At 39.3% G+C, this 19,137-nt stretch overlaps 1 protein-coding gene across 1 annotated transcript; it reads left to right on the top strand.

The window, feature by feature from the left end:
* Window positions 1–42: 42 nt before the first annotated feature.
* Window positions 43–19,096, top strand: acin1b (apoptotic chromatin condensation inducer 1b). The gene is made up of 17 exons (XM_087790041.1): window positions 43–232; window positions 1,560–1,625; window positions 1,721–1,826; window positions 2,209–2,273; window positions 2,925–4,049; window positions 4,243–4,325; window positions 10,306–10,426; window positions 13,640–13,685; window positions 14,073–14,212; window positions 14,794–14,940; window positions 15,523–15,682; window positions 15,759–15,904; window positions 16,046–16,153; window positions 16,253–16,360; window positions 16,933–17,296; window positions 18,148–18,245; window positions 18,342–19,096. Exons 1-17 carry the CDS (start codon window positions 98–100, stop codon window positions 18,642–18,644), a joined length of 3,321 nt encoding a protein of 1,106 aa, XP_087646167.1. The 5' UTR covers window positions 43–97; the 3' UTR covers window positions 18,645–19,096.
* Window positions 19,097–19,137: the final 41 nt, after the last annotated feature.

Below are 19,137 nucleotides of genomic sequence, written 5' to 3'. Positions count from 1 at the left end.
ATCGTGTTCCCGATGATTTCCGGAAAGAGCCGAGTGGTGACGCTAAGCAGCAGCCGTAGCGACGCTTGTTGGAGTTTTGACAAGCAAAGGAAGCAAAATGGCGGACGAAGATATAACGCTTGATGGGAAACCTCTACAGTCGCTCCGGGTAGCGGATTTAAAGACCGCGCTCGAGCAGCGAAACCTGCCGAAAAGCGGACCGAAACAAACACTTTTAAAGAGGCTGAAAGGGGTGAGTTGTTTTCGTGTGTTATGGCGGTGCAGTTCGAGTCTGTCCAAGTTTAGTAGGAGGCGGCGGGGGCGGAGGGAGGTGTTAACGTTAGGCCGTCACCGTGTGTGTGTGCACGGAGCGGGAACACACAAACCGCTATTCACAAGTTACGACGATAAAACAGTTCGTACTTAATTTGTTTACCAACACAACAGCGTCACTACAGAGTGATCGATCCTGTAATGTTGGGTTTACCATGTTGTTATACGTGCACCTGTCCTCCGAGGCCTGAGCGCCAACGACCCGCCGCCGTGTACAGTACAGTGCCCGCGCTCGCTGCCTGGGTGTCGGGGGGACAGGCGCGCACTTCGCGGCGTCGGGTTCAGATCGCTGATACCTAGGTAGCCACCAACTGTTCCGTGTTTATTATCGTCGTACACAAAAGCGATCCATAAACAACACTGGGTTCTTATATAAGTAGTAGTGAGCGAGGGGCATTTCAAAATAAGAGCTCGAGTAGTGATCCGGATCAGTCCCAGGGTTCGTCAAACCTTTGTACATATGTTACACAACTATTGTTGACTGACCAACAATAGTTTTGAAGATATTTCTAAAACAAAGCTTTAAGTTGCCACCACGATTTAAGTTTGATATCTTGTAACCATATATCATTCTTAACCATAAGCATAGATATGCATGTTATACGTACACAGAACTAGAATCCTCATGAGTTCATTTGAGCAGAGAGAAAATTGCTGACATGTCTACATCAAGATAAATTATTATATTATATATTGTCGACATGTACTATCTTCTGACATGCATTTTCATCTCCAGTTTAACTTAACGCTAGTTTAACATTTTTTGTGTGTTTTGCATAAACCTTTGTACTCTTTTTTTTTTATTGCTCTCTGGTACTTTTTTCCCCTTTGTGTTTCTGTTGGCTTTTATCTCGTGACCAGAACCCAATTTTCCCAAATGGATTTTCTGCAAGGGATCAATAAAGCTATATCTATCCATATAGGCCAGTGGTCACCATATGTGTTGCCCACGGGCACCAGTTATCCTACACACACCAAAGGAGTAGCCCTTAGGCCTGTTAAAAAATGTTCTCATACAATAACTGTCTTATTATGTTTGATTTTGTGTGGCCTACTCTTTTACCCAATTCGTGTTTTATGGAAATATAATATATTATCTATTATAATATATCTTTAGTCAGTCAAGAAGTGTGAAACAAACTGTTGGTAGCCCCCCCCCTAGTAACAAAGTGCCTTTGGAGGAAATTGTATTTGCAAAAAGTTTTGTGACCGCTGATCTAAACATATCTTCTTGCTGTTATCGTCAGGCTCTGATGTTGGAAAACCTGCAGAAATCCTCCAGCTCACATAGTGGATTGCAGCCCAACCCACAGGTAACAAGATTTTTAATTTTTTTTTAATTTTTTTCAAAAAGTTGAGTTGAGTTATAAAATACTCTTTTTATTTTCTGTTCCCTACGCAACTATAGATTGGGGAGGAGATGAGCCAAAATAGCTTCATAAAACAATATCTGGCCCAGCAGCAGGAGCTGCTACAGCAGAGACTGGAGAGGGAGGCACAACAGGAAGCTGGTGGTAAGATATGCGGTGTACATCAACTAAATAAAAAGAGGTTTTTAAGCAAGTGTGTATAAAACATGATTTTATTTTAATGGCTTAGTAAAGGGATAACATTGACGCCTGATGGCTTGTTTAAACATTTTCATGGTAAAAGGTTGGCTTTTTGATTATTCTGGCAGTATATTTGTTTTCTCTTCTAGTCAACTGTTTTTGATGTGTTTGATGCAAGTAGTTTTTTCTACATTACTTAAGATCAAGATTATCTGTTACTCAATACTAGGACAAGAACAAGATGAGAAACATTAAGCTGGTACAATATGAATGAACACAAACGTGTATTGTTAATGTTTATAAAAATTTGTATAACTGGCTAATACTATACATCTCCCTTTTCCAGCTAACCTGGCGATGGAAGAGGAAGACGATCAGTCAGAGGACGACTTGTCTTTTGTCTCAAACAAGGTGAAACTCAAACATATTCTATAGTCAACTTACAAAGCATGTTTTAAAAAGCGAGCATACTGACTAGGGATATGTATTGGCAAGAATCTGGCGATACAATGCATATCACAATACATGTGTGCAGTTACAATATATATATATATAAAATAAATAGTTTCTCTTAAAGAAAACACTTTTTACTGCTTTAACAACAAACAAATGAGCACATCATTTATTTAATCATAATGATGTGAAAGTGCTTCTCAAACTATTAACAAAAAATGTAAAGTAAAAATATTAACAATGCACAATAGAGTAAATTAACAGTCTGGTGGACAGAGATTTATTTGCAGCACGCAAATTAATAAACGCTGTCTTTTGTGCTGTACTTTTCTGTTTCTAGCAATGAGCTGTTAGGTAATTATGAAAAAAACTCGCTCAGTAATTTTCCATCAAATCCATAAAATAACTTTAGATCAAAATATTATGGTATTTCAAAAGTAAAAGAAAATAAATACATTTTATATATATATATATATATATATATATATATATATATATTTTTTTATTTCAGTATCGATTACAGTGCTATTACATTTCGATACAGTATTGGGAATAAACAACATCGCAATATATCGATATTTTCTCACACCCCATATTTTTACTCCACAGAGCACAGATAAGATCAGGACAGAACAGACGGATGAGGTAGAATCAAATCCTGGTTTTAGGAAGATTTTGACTAGTCCTGAAGTTGGTTCTAGTCTTATCCAGCAGGGCTCATTTGACGTTCCTAGAACAAGGGTGCAGAGAGCAGCTGTTTATCAAGAACACAAGGAGCCACCAGCTCCTTCTCCACCTCGTGCGGTTGCATCACTTTCTGTACGTGTTCTTGGCCAGCCTGATCGCCAGGAGCCCCACACTGTAGTCCCACATGCTTCTAAAAATGAGGGTTGCACTCCTAGTGAGCCTAGTCCAACCTACCCAGTTCCCCTCCGCAGCCAGGCTGCTGCAGACGTCTACGGCCAAAATGATCCGGATGAAGATGACGATGGTAGCAAAGATGAGGAAGAATGGGGTCCTTCTGCAATTAAAAGAGCTAAGGAAGGTCCTGCACAGATGCCTGTGAATATGTCCTCAGGAGCTGCAAGGTCTAAACGTAAGCTTCAGCCTCCGCAGCATATCCCACCTCCACAGGCACATCCAGTTGCTATGCAGCATCCTACCCCGCCTCCCTCACCTCCCCCAGACCTGTTTCCCCTACCTGATACTCCAAAGCAAAGCCCACCTGATGGCGATGCGGATGAAGACAAGAAGCGGGGAGGCCATCAATCATCTGACCTTCCCATTGCCCTGCAGAGGCAGAACTCTGGCTCCAGCTCTCATTCCAGTAGTCCAGAGCCTCATATGAAGCATGGGATTGGGCCTCTGTCCCTGCTGGTGCACAAGATGGAATCAGAGGAGCATGCTGATACAAGTGCTAGGTCTGATAAACCTGGAAGTTCACGCTGTGCATTGCAGAGTCCAGAGCCAAAGGCAAGAGATGATCGGAGAGTAGTAGAAGAAGATAAAGCATATAAGAGGGTAAACAGAGATGCACAGGAAGAACAAAGGGAAGACAGGTTGTCAGAGAAGATGGAGATCTCAAGTTCAGAGAGCACAGAGAGACAAAAGGGGAAAAACGTATCTGCTCATGAACAAAAGATAAAGGATGACGACTCTGCTGCCTCATCAGACTCTGACTCCTCAAGTTCTTCTTCTCATGGGGATGAACCCTGCTCTGCTAGTCAGTCTAAGGTTGGTATAATAAACTATCAATTTATTGCTTCTTCTCTAATATTATTACTGAGGCTATTTATTTCCGTAGTGCTTCGTCAGTGATTGTCATGATTTAATAAAGTGTATTTAAAGCTTTCTTAAGCTCCTTCATAACAACATGCCATCAAGGTCCACCTCTTTACTGCAATGTTTCAAAACAATCTTCTTGCAGAAATTTGACCACAGGAAAAAAGCAGAAGATGACACGACTATGGGCCTGAAGAAGAGTGAACAGAAAGGACTCCCCCCAAGAAGGCTAGTTAAACTTTGGTTTCTCACACTTTTATTATCTACTAAAACACCTGTTCCTAATCGGACGATATGTCTTTTGTATTTATGTTTAATATTCTGCTTTTCAAATAGGTTGAACTTCTGTTTCTACATACACTGAACAAAAATATAAACACTTTTGTTTTTGCTCCCATTTTGTATGAGATGGAAGATCCAAAACATTTTATAAGTGAACAAAGTAACCATTTCTTTAAAATATTGTTCACAAATCTATCTGAAAATGTGATGGTGAGCACTTCTCCTTTGCCGAGATAGTGCATCCCACCTCACAGGTGTGGAATAAAGATGCTGATTCGCTGATCAGTTGTATCACACAGCACAATGCTACAGATGTCGTATGTATTGAGGGAGCGTGCAATTGGCACGCTGACAGCAGGAATGTCCACCAGGGCTGTTGCGCGTGAATTGAATGTTCATTTCTCTACTATAAGAAGTCTCCAAACACCTTTTAGAGAATTTGGTACATCCAACCAGCCTCACAACCACACACACACCACGTGTAACCACAACAGCCCAGGACCTTCAAAACCAATATATTTACCTCCAAGATCGTCCAAGACTAGCCACTCGGACAGCTAATGCAACTTGGTTTGCATAGGCAAAGAATTTCTGAACAAACTGTCAGAAACCGTCTCAGGGAAGCTCATCTTCATACCTGTCGTCCTCATCGCGGTCTCAACTTGACTTCAGTTTGTCCTCGTAACAGACTTGATTGGTTCTCACATTCGATGGCGTCTGGCATGTTGGAGAGGTGTTCTCTTCACGGATGAATACCAGTTTTCACTGTTTCAACTGACGTTAATGTTGGGGATCGAGTGGCCCAAGAACACAGGTGCATTTTATTGATGGCACTGTAAATGCACAGAGATATTGTGATGAGATATATGAGATAGATGAAGAATATCCTCTTATGTTGCAGTATGATATCGCAAGGCCCCATGTTGCAAAACGGCACGTTTCAGAGTGTCCTTTTATTGTGGTCAGTCTAAGGCACACCTGTGCAATAATCATGCTGTTTTATCAGCATCTTGATATTCCACACCTGTGAGGTGGGATGGATTATCTCGGCAAAGGAGAAGTGTTCACTATCATAGATTTAGACAACTTTGTGAAGAATATTTGAGATAAATTGTTTTTTTGTGTGTGTAAAATGTTTTAGATCTTCATCTGATTAAAAAATGGGAGCATTGCTTGTTCCGTTTGTATTTTTGTTTAGTCTATATAAAGCTTATTATGAGCCGTCCTCCCCATGCGCTGATTGAATTGTACAAAATGTTGTTATTGGCAGAAGTTAGAGTACATCATGGTTATTTTGTATGTTATTGGTTCACATAGGGCAACATGTTGTGGCAGGTACCAAGCACTGCAGTGTGAGGCATCAAACTGTTTATACAGTACAACTTTATGTAACTGGTCCTAGAATCCATGCAAGAAAGGTTGTAGGGAAACGTGAGAGAATTGGTTCTTATACATAGTATGACAGAGCTAATGTAGAATTTTTGTGACAAATCCCAAAGATTTCTGTCATCCGGGAATCACAAACATTTCTGATTAGAACTACCTATACCTATTTTTCACTCAGACTATCACAGAACTTGACGTAATTTGCCTGATATGCTGGAATGGTGTGAAAGAGGGGAAAAGCATGAAGAGAAGCAAATCTGGGTCACATCAGTCTTGTCCACAGCCTTTTAAAACGATGATAATGGTGTTGTTGTCTTGTAATGTGGGGGCCAGCGTAAGCAGGTTCTAGTATCTTGCATATGTCGGTGGTGCTTGTTCTTGTTAGGGTTCACCGCCAACCCAGGCCAGGTTACCCTGGTCTGCGTGTCCAGAATGTCTTCGGTAGCACCAGAGGACCAGAGAGCTAGGATGCAGCAATTCAGGAGAAACTTGTGAGGACAATAAAACGGTTGAAAAAAAAAAACAGGAGAAGGAACTTGATTGTATATTTTTATTGTCACTTCAAAACACTTGAAAGAAACCATTTTAACGCTGGACTCACAGCTGAGACCTTGCTGAGCGAAAGCCAGAACTTGTAGCTTCAGGACTGACCTTGGTTCACACATGTTCATGTATGATATGTTTTGTGAGAATATTTGTAGGCAGGACGCGTGCCAAGTGCCAACAAACAGACAGGAGAATTTATTGTACAAGTGTATTGTGCCCAACACCTTGTCACTGTATTGGAAAAATGCAGAACTTTCTGTCCAGCCATTTTTCTTAAAAAGAATGGCCTGTGCTCTTTGATGTGGAAGGTTTATTCATGTATAAAGGATTACCTTAAATTACCCATACTCAAAAATAATATAGTTGTTGGAATATGGAGTTCTGTTTCCCCATTAAAAATAGCACATGGTTGTTTATTTTCTGAAGTATGTTTTGACAGATGCATTAATACAGGCCATCACATGTATCTTCACTGATTGGGGATGTGCTGTTATGATTTTTGCATGCAAGCAAATCTCATTGACTTGTCACCTTGTGCTCTCTCTTTATCTCCAGAGAGGCTCATGGGAGATCTAGACATCATGTCTATAACTTATCTTATCCACCCTTAAAATGGTGATGAGTTTTACATTTATTTTTTGTCTTTGCATTCCTTTTTAAATTCAAACTGACTGTCAGTATAAATACTATTTGTGCTATTTCTTAAACATCCATACTCTGAGTACATAGCCAGTAATTTGATTGTTTGTGTGGAACAGAGGAAAATGAACAGAGAATACAAAAGTATGATTTCTCTTTACAAACAAAAGAATGTGACATAAACCCAATTGATTTTACATTTTGATCATTCAAGATAAAAATGTTAAGTTAGGCTTAAATCAGATTAATGGGAACGTAAAATGTCTTTAACTCATATTATGACCATCCGAACTAGATCTCTTTTGTGTGTTGTTTATGAGATTCCACTAAGTTTAGGGATTCTTTTACACGTGAACTGTCTTGCATTGTCTGACGTTCGCACGTTTGTTTTTCGTTTCCAATTAATGTCCAGAGTTGGGGGTACTTTAATATGTTTCTTGAAAAAAAAATTTTTAACCGTGCGTATACTTAAGTTATAGTTTAAAACATAACTTTTAAAAACGTTTTAGCTGTAGTGTAATACTTTTGAAATTATGCGGAACTATACATTTACGTCATAATTATTTTTCTCTGCAATTATTGTCAGGCGTGTGAAGAGACAGCCTCGCACGACCTGATTGGCTGTTTTTGTCATGTATAGAGCAAACGGGGTCCTCGCAGACCTCCCACGGATCTCTTTTTAGAATGAAATGTGCGTTCATCCTTAATGGCTGAGTAACTCCGTCCGTCTTCGTTGATTTCAATTCGGCCACCTTAATCCAACATACGTTTTTAAAGGTTGACCGAAATTCAGTTTTTGCATTCATTCTGACTTGACGCTGCGCTTGTTGGCAAACATGGCTGCCGAGCTCACATTGCATCCGTGAAATAGACGCAGTGTCTGGCCGTTCTGCCGCCGAAACGACTGCAGTGGGCTTTCCCCCTTTTAATATAAAATTAAACACAACCACAGCAGCTCCAGTGAAAGAGTGCCTTCGTCTTTGAACGGAGCTTTCAGTCTCAACATTGGCTATAATGCTGTCCGAAGGCAACAAAAACGGGTAAGAGCCGCTGAGGGCGACAACGGGCTTCACAAGGTGGCAGGTTTACTTTTAACCACTTGGATTCATATGGACGTGTTTCCTCTGCATCCATCTCTGTATTTTGTGCTTTAAGGGCTGCAACTGAATGTTTTATATCGGGTTACTGGGTCCCACATGTGGGGACATGAAGAGGGCAACGCAGTTTCTTTTGTTGGGTTAAAAAGACGTGCTTTTCTTTGATCCGAACATCCCATTGTATTCTCGTGGTTATTGAACATATAATGGAGTATATGGTATATGTAATCCTGTAAAGCGTTCGTGGTTGTTTGGTGTGATGTAGGAATTGGTGAAGCTAGGTAGGTGAATAAATGAGGTTCTAATGCTAAATTGTTAGCTGAGCATGCATTGACTGTTAAAGTCACGTTTGAATTGTGATCCAGTCAATCTGTTTAAGGATATATTTTACCAGGTATAGCTATTAAGGTCATCATCATTTCTCTTTGCCTTTGAGTCGAAAAGAAAAGTATAACTCATACTAAGCATTAAATGTATATTCAATTATTCCTATAACAAAATTACATTTTGGATTGTAGTTTTTGTTCACAGAAAAATCTGCTAACTTACTTACTTACTAATGTTCTTTTCAGTATATGTTAGGAGAATAAATATTTGAACGTGACTCAATGGTGGTAACTCAATGCATTTGGTTTATTTTCCAGCTAAAACTCAAGTAGCTATATACCTGTTTTAGTGATTCAGTCAGCAAATATTAGACAAAAAATAAACAACACTCACTTGTGATTACATTTAGTCGGGCAAGACATGACTCCAGCATTTGCATACTTTTTTTTTACTCTTTTTAAATTGACAACAGGATCCATCTACCTCCTTGCTGCTTTAGTATTATCTCCTTGTGGTTCAACATGTATTTTATGTAGCCTACACATTTCTGTACTGTTCCATTATGAAAAGAAATGTACACACATTTAATGTTTATTTAATTGAATCTCATTTTGTCCTTCAGGTTCATCTAGGGATGCACAAATCCAATATTATGTTCCGGTATCGGTCCGATCCAGCCTATCAAACCTGGATCGGATATCGATCCACTCATCCAATCCAAGCAGTTTGATAACTATATCTGCGCGGATGTCACACCGTAGCCTGTCAAGCAGATGCTCAGATTATTGCCTCTGCTGCAGTAAAGATGTGAGCAGAGGAGAAATGATGTGCTATTACACACTTCTAACTTTATTAAACATTAAGAGAAGAATTATGACAAAAATTATGAGCAGATCGAATAAACAAGAATGACAAAAAAAAAAGCAGTTAACTTTGCGAAAAAGCGACCGCATGAATGTGAACAATAACAAATGTCTTGTTGGCGTGTTAATGTTTACTTCATATTTGGAATCCACACTATCAATACATAACACTGTCAGCCTTTATTCAACCAGTATTGAACACACACTCCGAGTTCCATGTGTGACATCAGCGGATGCTCCGCTAAATTTAAATTTCACATACTTCAGGACGGTCAATGCTGACACAAATACATTTAACAAGTTTAGTTTAGTCAGAACACCGTTAAACTCTTTACAATTTATTATTATTCTTTTTCTCAAAATGCTGGTAAACTTTTATCACTTTATTTAAATAAATACCAGCTTTGTAATTCTACATGTAGTAAGTTTTGCTTTTTTATTAAAAGAATGAGCAGTTTTATTTCAAAATAGGGAAGAAAGTTAATATTTTAACACTGGTATCATATCTGATCTAATATCAGCCGATACTCAAAACCCAGATATCGGGTCGGATTGGTGCATCCCAAGTTGAAATTGCAGAAGGTTTACATTTAATTTAAAATCTTCAAGATTTCTTCAGTGTTACTTTCAAATGTTTGCTGACATATTTATTTATTGCTTGCTTAATTAATTCAGTAATTTTATTTTTATTCATTGACATTTTATGTCCGCCTCTTCCAATTTTGGTCTCTTCCAATATCTCTTTTTTTATATATCTAGGAATGGCATCAAACCGCTCAAACAAAATTAAGTTTCTCTCCAAGTCTAATACCACACACGTCATTGTAGCTCTGGTTTCTGAAAGTGTCAATTTTCTAGTGAGATATTTATAGCAGGACTGACCCACATCACTGGCTCTAGCACCTAACCTCTGTCTTGTTTTGTAAATAAAGCACTTTGGTGCATATTTGAATAAATGAGGTTAAATTGCAGTAAAATTAATTTTGGGGGTAGTGAAACCTCAAATTTCTTATTTAATTTGATCAAATAAAACAAATCTTTCTTTTCGATTTTTGAATCATTTTATAGGGAGATGTCAGAGCCCAGTGCAGCCACCATGTCAGAGGCAGAGCCAGAATCGGAGAGCACCATGGTGGAGCAGCCGACCTTTGCAGCTGCGAACGTCAATAATGACACACACTTGGAGCAGGTAAGTCCCCCTAGAGGTCCGGACCGTTGCAACCTCTCTAACCTCGGTCACAAAACTTTCACACCAACACAACTTCAAACTTTGGTCAGATTTTTTTTTTTTACTCTTTCTAAGAAAACCATTCATGGTTTTTCTTTGATTCTGGAAACTAAAAAAGTATTAAATAATTAATAATAACTTAATTAAAACTACTAATTCATAACTCGCTTGTTTCTCTGGATGATGTTTCCTTCTCTTTTTTAATAGGCCCGTTTTATGTTGTTTGAATGCTTAGTATGTCTAAGAAGACTTTGCATGTATTTTATTGTATTGCATTTTATTTAAACAGATATCAAGTAGTATGCATGTTTAAGAGATATCTTTTAAAGTTAAAAGAAGACGACCGCTATTCGTCTTTTGATTTTAAAATGTTATCCATCGTTTCGGATACCTTTGCCATGGATTTCACTCTTAAACAAATGTTGATGTGCCAAGTTGTTTTTTGTTAAATGTAGAGGTATACATTTAATATTTTCAGCATTGAAGATGCATGAAAAGACTAACAATCAGATCCTTACCACAGATACAAATAAGGACGTTTGAATGTAATATTTCTCAGTCCAACATGTATCATCGCCTCTCAGGACAAAGTAGATATTAGATTATTATTTCTGAATATTTTTATTCTGTATTATTTGGTGCTCCCTCAGGGACAAGCTATATTTTCCTGTGATAAAAGCATCCATCTAGGCCAGTTGCAATGTCTTTGTTTTTCTTTTGATATATTTGTTGCTTTTAATAAGTTGCTGCTCATGGGTGTGTAAAAATCCCATTTTCCTTCTTGCTTGTTGTTTTCTTTGGGCCTTTGCTCCTCACACTTTCTATGTATTTAATTTATATTCTCTATATTCCTCTTTGTCTGCTACTTTCCATCTTTGCCTTTGAATCCCATAATGACCTCTCACTCACTATCTCTATATTTATGGTGTGATTGTTGTTTAAACCCCCATTGATTGCTTTGTTATGAAGGTGCCCATGCCTCTTCCATTGCCCCTAATGGTACCTGCTGCGTACTACTACTACCAACACCACCATCACCAACACCTCCTCCACTTCTCCTACTACTCCTTCAACTCCTGTTCTGCTATGCCCAAGCGTGACGTTGGTACCTGATCTAGACCAGAGTCTGCAACCTCAGAATAAAGCCAGAGCCTGCAAGGTCACTCCTTATGTTGCATGCTGAGACTGCACAAAAAACGGAGCACGCCTCAGACCACCATTACTTACAGCAACGACAGCCATGGTAACGAAAGCAGACAGTTGTCATGGATACCAATCCTGAGGGGTTGAACACCCTCATCCCGATCAGAGCTGGATTGAGCTGTGAGGTGGTGTCTGATATTAAAGCAAAGAAAGGGGAGAATGTCTGTCACAAATCTTCCTCTACGAGCCACCATTTTACGGATGAACACAACTTGAAAGTGTTTCCAATCAGCCGGACTGCTCCAGCTTAATGAACGATCTGCTCATCCAAAAGACTCGACATTCTATTTCTGGAGTTTGAAAACTTCAAGTGTCCTCAATCACACACCCTCAACGAGTGGGTTTCTGAAATGACATTGGACTAAAAATCAAGACAATATAATGTGGACTATTTTTTCGAAAAGTACATCAACAGACTATTCATTAAATGTGGTCTGAACCCATGTGGATTACTGGAAACAAACCTGTTGCAACATGTATCCTGTCCTCTGCTTTTCAAATGATACATTTTCAATATCAGACTAATGATGCCATTTTACATCTACTTTCAAATGGTCACTCAAATCCAGGAGGGAAATTAATCTCGACAATCTGCTCTAAATCAGTTTTTTGTTTTTTTTATCCATCTTCTGAAGACTTGTGCTTCAACGTTCTGCTGTTGCGGACCTCATGGACCATGAATTATAAGACTGTATGTTGCACAACATGCTGCCTTTTCACATGGACATCAAGGACAGTATTTTTATTTTTTTTTTCGATCGGAAGGACAATATTTCTAACATTACAATATGGATTTTCAACATTGTGTAACTAGTGGTCGAGCAAAAAACACAGAACTCTTCAGCCGCAGAGCTGCTTAACTTTTTTTTCCTCAAAAGACTGGAGTAAAAGACAATACAACGTTTGATCAAGAAGTGCTGAAGCTCACTACCCCTTCAAGAAAAGTCCATTCCAGTGATAAGCTCAAGCCCTGTCCTCACTCCTGCCTTCTTTGATTGGATCCTTGTTGCCTAGTTACAGTACACACTACTGTAGTCGTGCAGTTGGGCCAGTAAGGAATCGGGTGTCAAATGGTACCAGGAAATGACTTGTCATTAATTATCTATTTAGATTGTCTTTAGAGACTTTTATTAATATAATTTACCCATATTTTGGGATGCATTGCTTTATTTGTTATAACTATATTTCAAAAATATGTCTAAAGTATTCCTGTTCCTATTTTGATTCAATATACTCAATTTCCTGATCTTAAATCTGTTTAATGTTCTGACAGATCATTGAAAATCTAGTACACATTTTTCACATCTACTCCAATTCCTTTTGTTTTACAGTTTGTTTACAATAAATGTCTTATGGTTTAAAAAGTTTGTAAGCATTTATACATTATACTGTCACTATTGGGATAGCTAGGTTTTATTTCACCTTGCACAATATAAGAACTTAATGCAACATGAATTATTATTATCCTCTTATAATGCCTTTATTCCTTTATACACACTTAGAATTTTATTATATCACATTTACTTTGCAATAGAGCAGATGTTCCCTGTTTATACTGGCTTATGCCTATGTTGAGATGCAAGAGCATGTAAAATAATGAAATGTAGCCGATTCTCTCAAACGGACACCGTATAAATTGGTGTCTTATGTTGCACCACGTAACAAGCGCATCTTTGAACCAAGAGCTCAAAAATGTTCACATAGCAGCATAACAATCTATTGTCTAGCAGCCGGGGTAGAGTGCGGAAATGTGTCTAGAGTCTCTGTGTATCGACTAAGAACATGTTTTTATAAATTTAATTGGATCTTTTTTATTCGTGTTACTTTGGCCCATCACCCCTGCTCTTTACCACTGTTACTATTCTATCTATTCAGCTGTAGCATGCAAAGCTTTTTATACTGTGTTCTCATCTTGCATCCCTTCCCATGGGGTTCTCTGTATGTTCTTCTATTCTCCACGTCTCTTTTTAGGACACCACTCCAAAGACATTTGCGGCTCGTAAAATCTCCCTGGCTAGTAAGTTACTTCTAAATTCTGTTCATAATCCAGTTCAAAATACTTTTTTGAGGTAAACTCATTTGTCTACTAGTCCCTTTTCTTTGTTTTTTGGAAACATTGCTACAGCTTTGTTACTTGAAAATTCATTCATTAAGGACATTTTTTATTTGTTTTCATACACTTTTAACTGAAGACTGTAATTTATGTTTTATGATAAGGTTTTTAATTTTATTTTTTAGAGTTGAACTTGATTGTATCCAAATCATATTGAAGTTTTAGATATGAATAGTTTGATTGGACATTTCGCCTGTAACATACAGCTAAAACATGCATATAGAGGGATGTGAAAGACTTGAGTGCCAAGGCGCATCTTATTCTAATTGGTGTGTTTGATGTTCCCCTCAGGTACCAAGATGTCTCCAGCCACAACAGAAGGAGCAGAACAGGAGTCGGGGCCTGCTGGCGGAAGGAAGAGGCGATGGGGCTCAAGTACAGCCGTCACTACTAAGAAGCCATCCATTAGCATCACCACAGACTCTCTGAAGGTAAAAAACTCGGTTCTCATTTCTGTCTTGAACCCTACATCAATGTAATTGTCCTTGTTTTTGTTCATCATTGACACATCTGCACCAAGAACTAATGGTAATTGTAGTTAATTTTATACTGGTAGAGTCCTGTAGCTTTGCAATGGAATTTGGTTCATTTTCTACGGTTTTCTCTCTTACTGAGGGGGAGAGTAGTTTATTTTTCAGCTGCTCGGTGTGAGCCACATGATTATTTGATTAATATTGCACTGTCCTCCTTTAGCGACTTTTGAGTCCATTTCTTATTTACATTAAATAGATAGATTTTAGCTCATATGTGTGAATGGCTGTCAAAGCGCTTTGTGACCCTGGTCTAGAAAGGCGCTATATAAATGTATTATTATTATTATATGGATCAAAGTGAATTTGTTCCGTCTCATATTCCTGTCAGCTGTGTATTAAAACACCGTCATATTGATATTTTGCTTAATACAGAATGATAAATGGATAGAATGATTTGTCTTTGAAGTGATCACTGATTGTGTTAATGGGTCAAATGTGACCTGTTCAACTAATTATTTTACTCTATTTTTACTCCCAAGTCTTTAATACCAGATATTAAAGTAACCCAAGACGCTGTAGTGGATCTGCACCCTGAAGAACTGCAACTCTCTGGTGACGAGGAGAAGCAGGACGACAACCGGAACGACCTGGACAAGGGCCTGAAGATCAGACGCACTGTTACACAGGTAAGCATTTACATTATAGGTCGACTCGGTTTAAATACTTAGCCAACTGGTCCCTGCCTTCAGAACTGCCTTTTTTGTTAAACTTGCAATTTTTGATTGGCTTTAACTGCTCCTTAAAACTGGATTTGAAAAACTGTTGCAGGTTACCTTAACCTTCATTAGACGTCTTCTTAATGCATATGGCTGAAACATGAATTAATGTGGAAACACTGCCGAAAAGACTATCTACAAATCTTTTGGACTCTATCCATTTACATTTACTTTTAAACATCAATATGACCATACAAATTACTTGCTTGCTTACTATAACTCAAAATGCTTCAAAAATTCAGAACGCAGTCACATAAACTGCTGAATCTGTATGTTTCCTTTTGGGCCTTCCAAATATTACTCGTCAAATATAGTTGAAGACTTGCCATTCTGTCCAAGTTTGTTAACATACGTTTAACTTCCAACTGGAATCTTTCTTTCCTACAGAACATTTGCCATATATTGGTTATTCTTTTGTCCATAATCCATTGCTTCACATTTCTCTGCAAGAACGTAGTCCCATCAATCTAATAAACCTGGAATTTTGCTCAGGTTGTTCCAGGTGACGGCCAGGAGAACGGCCAGGTGAATGAAGGGGAAGAAATCCCCAAAACGGAGGAAGTAAAACACTACAAGACTTCCAAAGATAAACCGAAGGAATACCAGCCTGAAGAAACGACAGATGTCCAGCCAGAAATGGAGGATAGGAAGGGTGAAGACTTATTTAGAAATGATAAGATGGGTTTTTCCTCTGCTACATATTGAGGGATTGTTTGTTTTTCATGCAGTAACACCTAGTGACAGTTTGGTGCGACGCTCCATCAGTCAGCAGAAGTCAGGTGTGTCTGTGACGGTCGATGACCCTGTCCATGCAAACAGGCCACTGTCGCCTCCCCGTGGCAAGATCTCGAATATCATCCATGTGACCAACCTGGTAAGTGCCATGAAAAGTGTTATTGTTGCCCCCACCTGGTGGTATGAAGATGTTAACTAGATAAACAAATGGGTTATGACAAACTGAGCTCACTCTGTTTGAGAGTTTAATGAAATCATACATCTTGTTTTGACTCTGCAGGTACGGCCATTTACTCTTGGTCAGTTGAAGGATTTGCTTAAGCAGACAGGAAATTTGGTTGAGGAGGGATTTTGGATCGACAAGATCAAGTCTCACTGCTATGTCACTGTAAGTACCAGCAAACTATATCTAATGCATGTTAAATTATCTGTTTTATTTCTGTGACAAGAGTCAAGTTTTCTATATTGTTTCTTCCCGTCACTCCAGTACACCACCAACGAAGAGGCAGCAGCTACCAGAGCTGCCCTACATGGAGTCAAGTGGCCACAAAGCAATCCCAAAATCCTCAACGTGGACTTCTGTGAACAGGACGAGGTACTGAAAGTTCAAATTATTGCAATCAAAATGTGCCTAAATTGCCTCTCGGCCAGGATCTATGATGGGACTTTAAATAAAGGTTAAATAAAAAAATGTGTGTGGAAGAAAATGGTGCACAAAGCTGTTGTACATTTACTCTCACATCCTTAGTTGAATACAAATAATTGGACAACAGAAATCGGAGCAGTTGGTTCTCTTCAGTGTTTCCAATGTGGTAGTCTGGCATTCTTAACCACTGAATCTTGACCCTAAGTTGACCACTAATGACGCCCAAAGGTTGGAACTAGCCGTAATATTCCACGTTTGATTGTAATTTAGTTAGTAAGATGCACCGTTAGGTAGCTCCCTGAATTTAAAATCATCACTCCTATTCCTGTTTTGTGATATTTTGACAAATAAGAAACCGGTGGTCAAAGCAGTTCATTAGTTACTTTGGGTTATTATACAGTCATAAATGCATGATTTGCTTCATTATAGTATCTTCTTAACTGGACGTCTATAAATGTACTTCACTTCTCATTACTAGTCAATCATGGATCTTCGAACTCACTCAAACTTAATTTCTTCAGCTGGACTTCCACAAAGGTATCCTGAAGCCTGAAAGACAAGACAACCTGCCTCCTCAGCTGCCCCCTCAACCGGCCAGGCTGCCCCCACTGATGCCCGAGCGCGACCGTGAGAGGGACCGGGACCACGCCCGCGACAAGGAGCGAGAGCGTGAGCGCGAGAGAACCATGGGCGGCGTCCGTGACCTCTGTGCTGAGCGAGAGAGGGAGATGCTGCGCCGTGAACGCACCCGTGGCGAGAGGGAGTGGGACCGGGACAAGATCCGAGAGTTCGCCAGACCTGGGGAGCATGAGCGGCGGTCCCGGTCCAGAGAGCGGAGGAGGAGGGAGAGGGCCAAGAGCAAAGAGAAGAAGTCCGACAGGAAAGGTGAGGCATCATGCAGAGATCATGTTAGTAGTACTTCAAATTATATTAGGTTTGTTACACTAGAGAAGCACAGAATTCTATATTCTTGGCTGAAATTAAAAAAATACGGGAAACCAAGGTGGAAGACGCTAAAATAATCTTTGCTTACCAAGTCTTTGTCATTGCTTCAAATACTACAACAAATAATTAAATGACAAAATTATAGAAATATTCATTTGGTGCTGACATTTAAATTGGTTGATAATTCAACAATAATAAAATGAAATTCACAATGTTGAATTGTCAAAATCTATAATGGACTGGCCTGCTGAAAGATTTGTAATCTTGTGCAAAACAAAGTGTATTAACATAGGATTCTAGAGGAGCATCCAGAACAACTGCTGTTGTCTTCTGTCTGACATGAGAACGTTTGTATTGTAAAAGGGACGGTGCATAGATGCAATGCAAATGTAAAACGATAGTAATTAATAATTTAAACTGAACAAAACAAATTAGTTAATAATTAGCAGAAAAATAAAATCATCTTAGGTCATCAATCCTCTAAAAGCTGTTTGGCATTTTGTTACAATATGTTCTGCTTTTGAACAACAATTGCAGTCCCGAGGTCATTGAATGCATCAGTTTCATGTGATCAGCTTTGTCTTTCCATCAACTATAGAGAACGGTGTTGGATTATTAATGTGTGTAAATGCACAAAGACCACAGAGATGAGTTTCTAAACTCGACATTTGCATCCTTTTTCTTTAACAGGAATAGCATATCCTTACTATGGCCAAGTTATTTCAGTGTTTTGGTGACCGGATCTGTTTAAACTAAGGATGCACCCCAATCTATATTCTTCTTTTCTACAGAGAAGGCAGACGAGCCTCCTGCCAAAATGCTGGATGATTTGTTCCTCAAAACCAAAGCAGCCCCTTGTATCTACTGGCTGCCCCTGACGGAAGAGCAGGTGTGTCTCTATTCACTCTTGAGTCATCAAGAAACTTGTCATATCAGGGCTAATCGAGTGAACTGTGAAGAAAAATGACCTAAGTCTGTTCTCCAGGTGGCTCAGAGGATTCTAGAGAGAGCAGAGCGACAGAAGGAGCGCGAGCGCAAACTGAAGGAGCAGAAGGAGGAAGAAGAGAAGAAGCGAGAGGAGGAGAAGAAGGAGAGGCTGAAGGGTCGTGAGAAGGAGGTGTCTGTGCCCGGGAACAACAGAGCGGCAGGACGGGGCCCTGACATGGATCGGGGTCGAGACGGAGACAAGAGAAGGGACAGCGGTCATCGGCCAAGGCGACCTTCGGTGGACGCAGGCAATGGTCGGCGGTCCCGTAGCCATAGCAACCCTAGAGATAGACGTCGCTGACGGCCTCTGCTGGAGAGTGAATTTCGGAAGCGAGTGTGTGGAGTCTGAATATTTGCCGATATAACTTCTGTTCTCGCTACTTTTCTCCGCAGTTGAAATTGTTCACTTGTTTCTAGTGTGGTTCACTTCATCCATGGTACCTCGCTGGTCTTCCACAAGTCCCTGTAGGAGTTCAATTCCCTGAGCAGTTGTGGTTGGTTGGCTCGATGTCGGGGCTGCCGTGGCTGCTCCCTCCTGTACTCTCCAGAATAATCCTCCACGTTGTTCTAGTGTACCACTGATCAGTACATTTTCTTTTTATATACAATTCAACATGACTGACATAACAGGGGGGGCAGAGAGCAGCCTCCTGACCGTCATCTTTAGTAGGCAAAAATCATTTTAAACTTTTTTTTTTCTTTTAAAGTTCTGAATGTACTAAGAATTTAAAGTGAATAAATTTAAATTGGAAATTTGTTTTGTTTTTTTCTTGCCCTGAAAACACCATAACTTA

Source organism: Callionymus lyra, chromosome 4, assembly GCF_982586985.1.
Source record: "Callionymus lyra chromosome 4, fCalLyr1.hap1.1, whole genome shotgun sequence".
In the NCBI taxonomy this organism is placed as follows: domain Eukaryota; kingdom Metazoa; phylum Chordata; class Actinopteri; order Syngnathiformes; family Callionymidae; genus Callionymus; species Callionymus lyra.
This window is presented reverse-complemented; position numbering and strand designations above follow the sequence as displayed.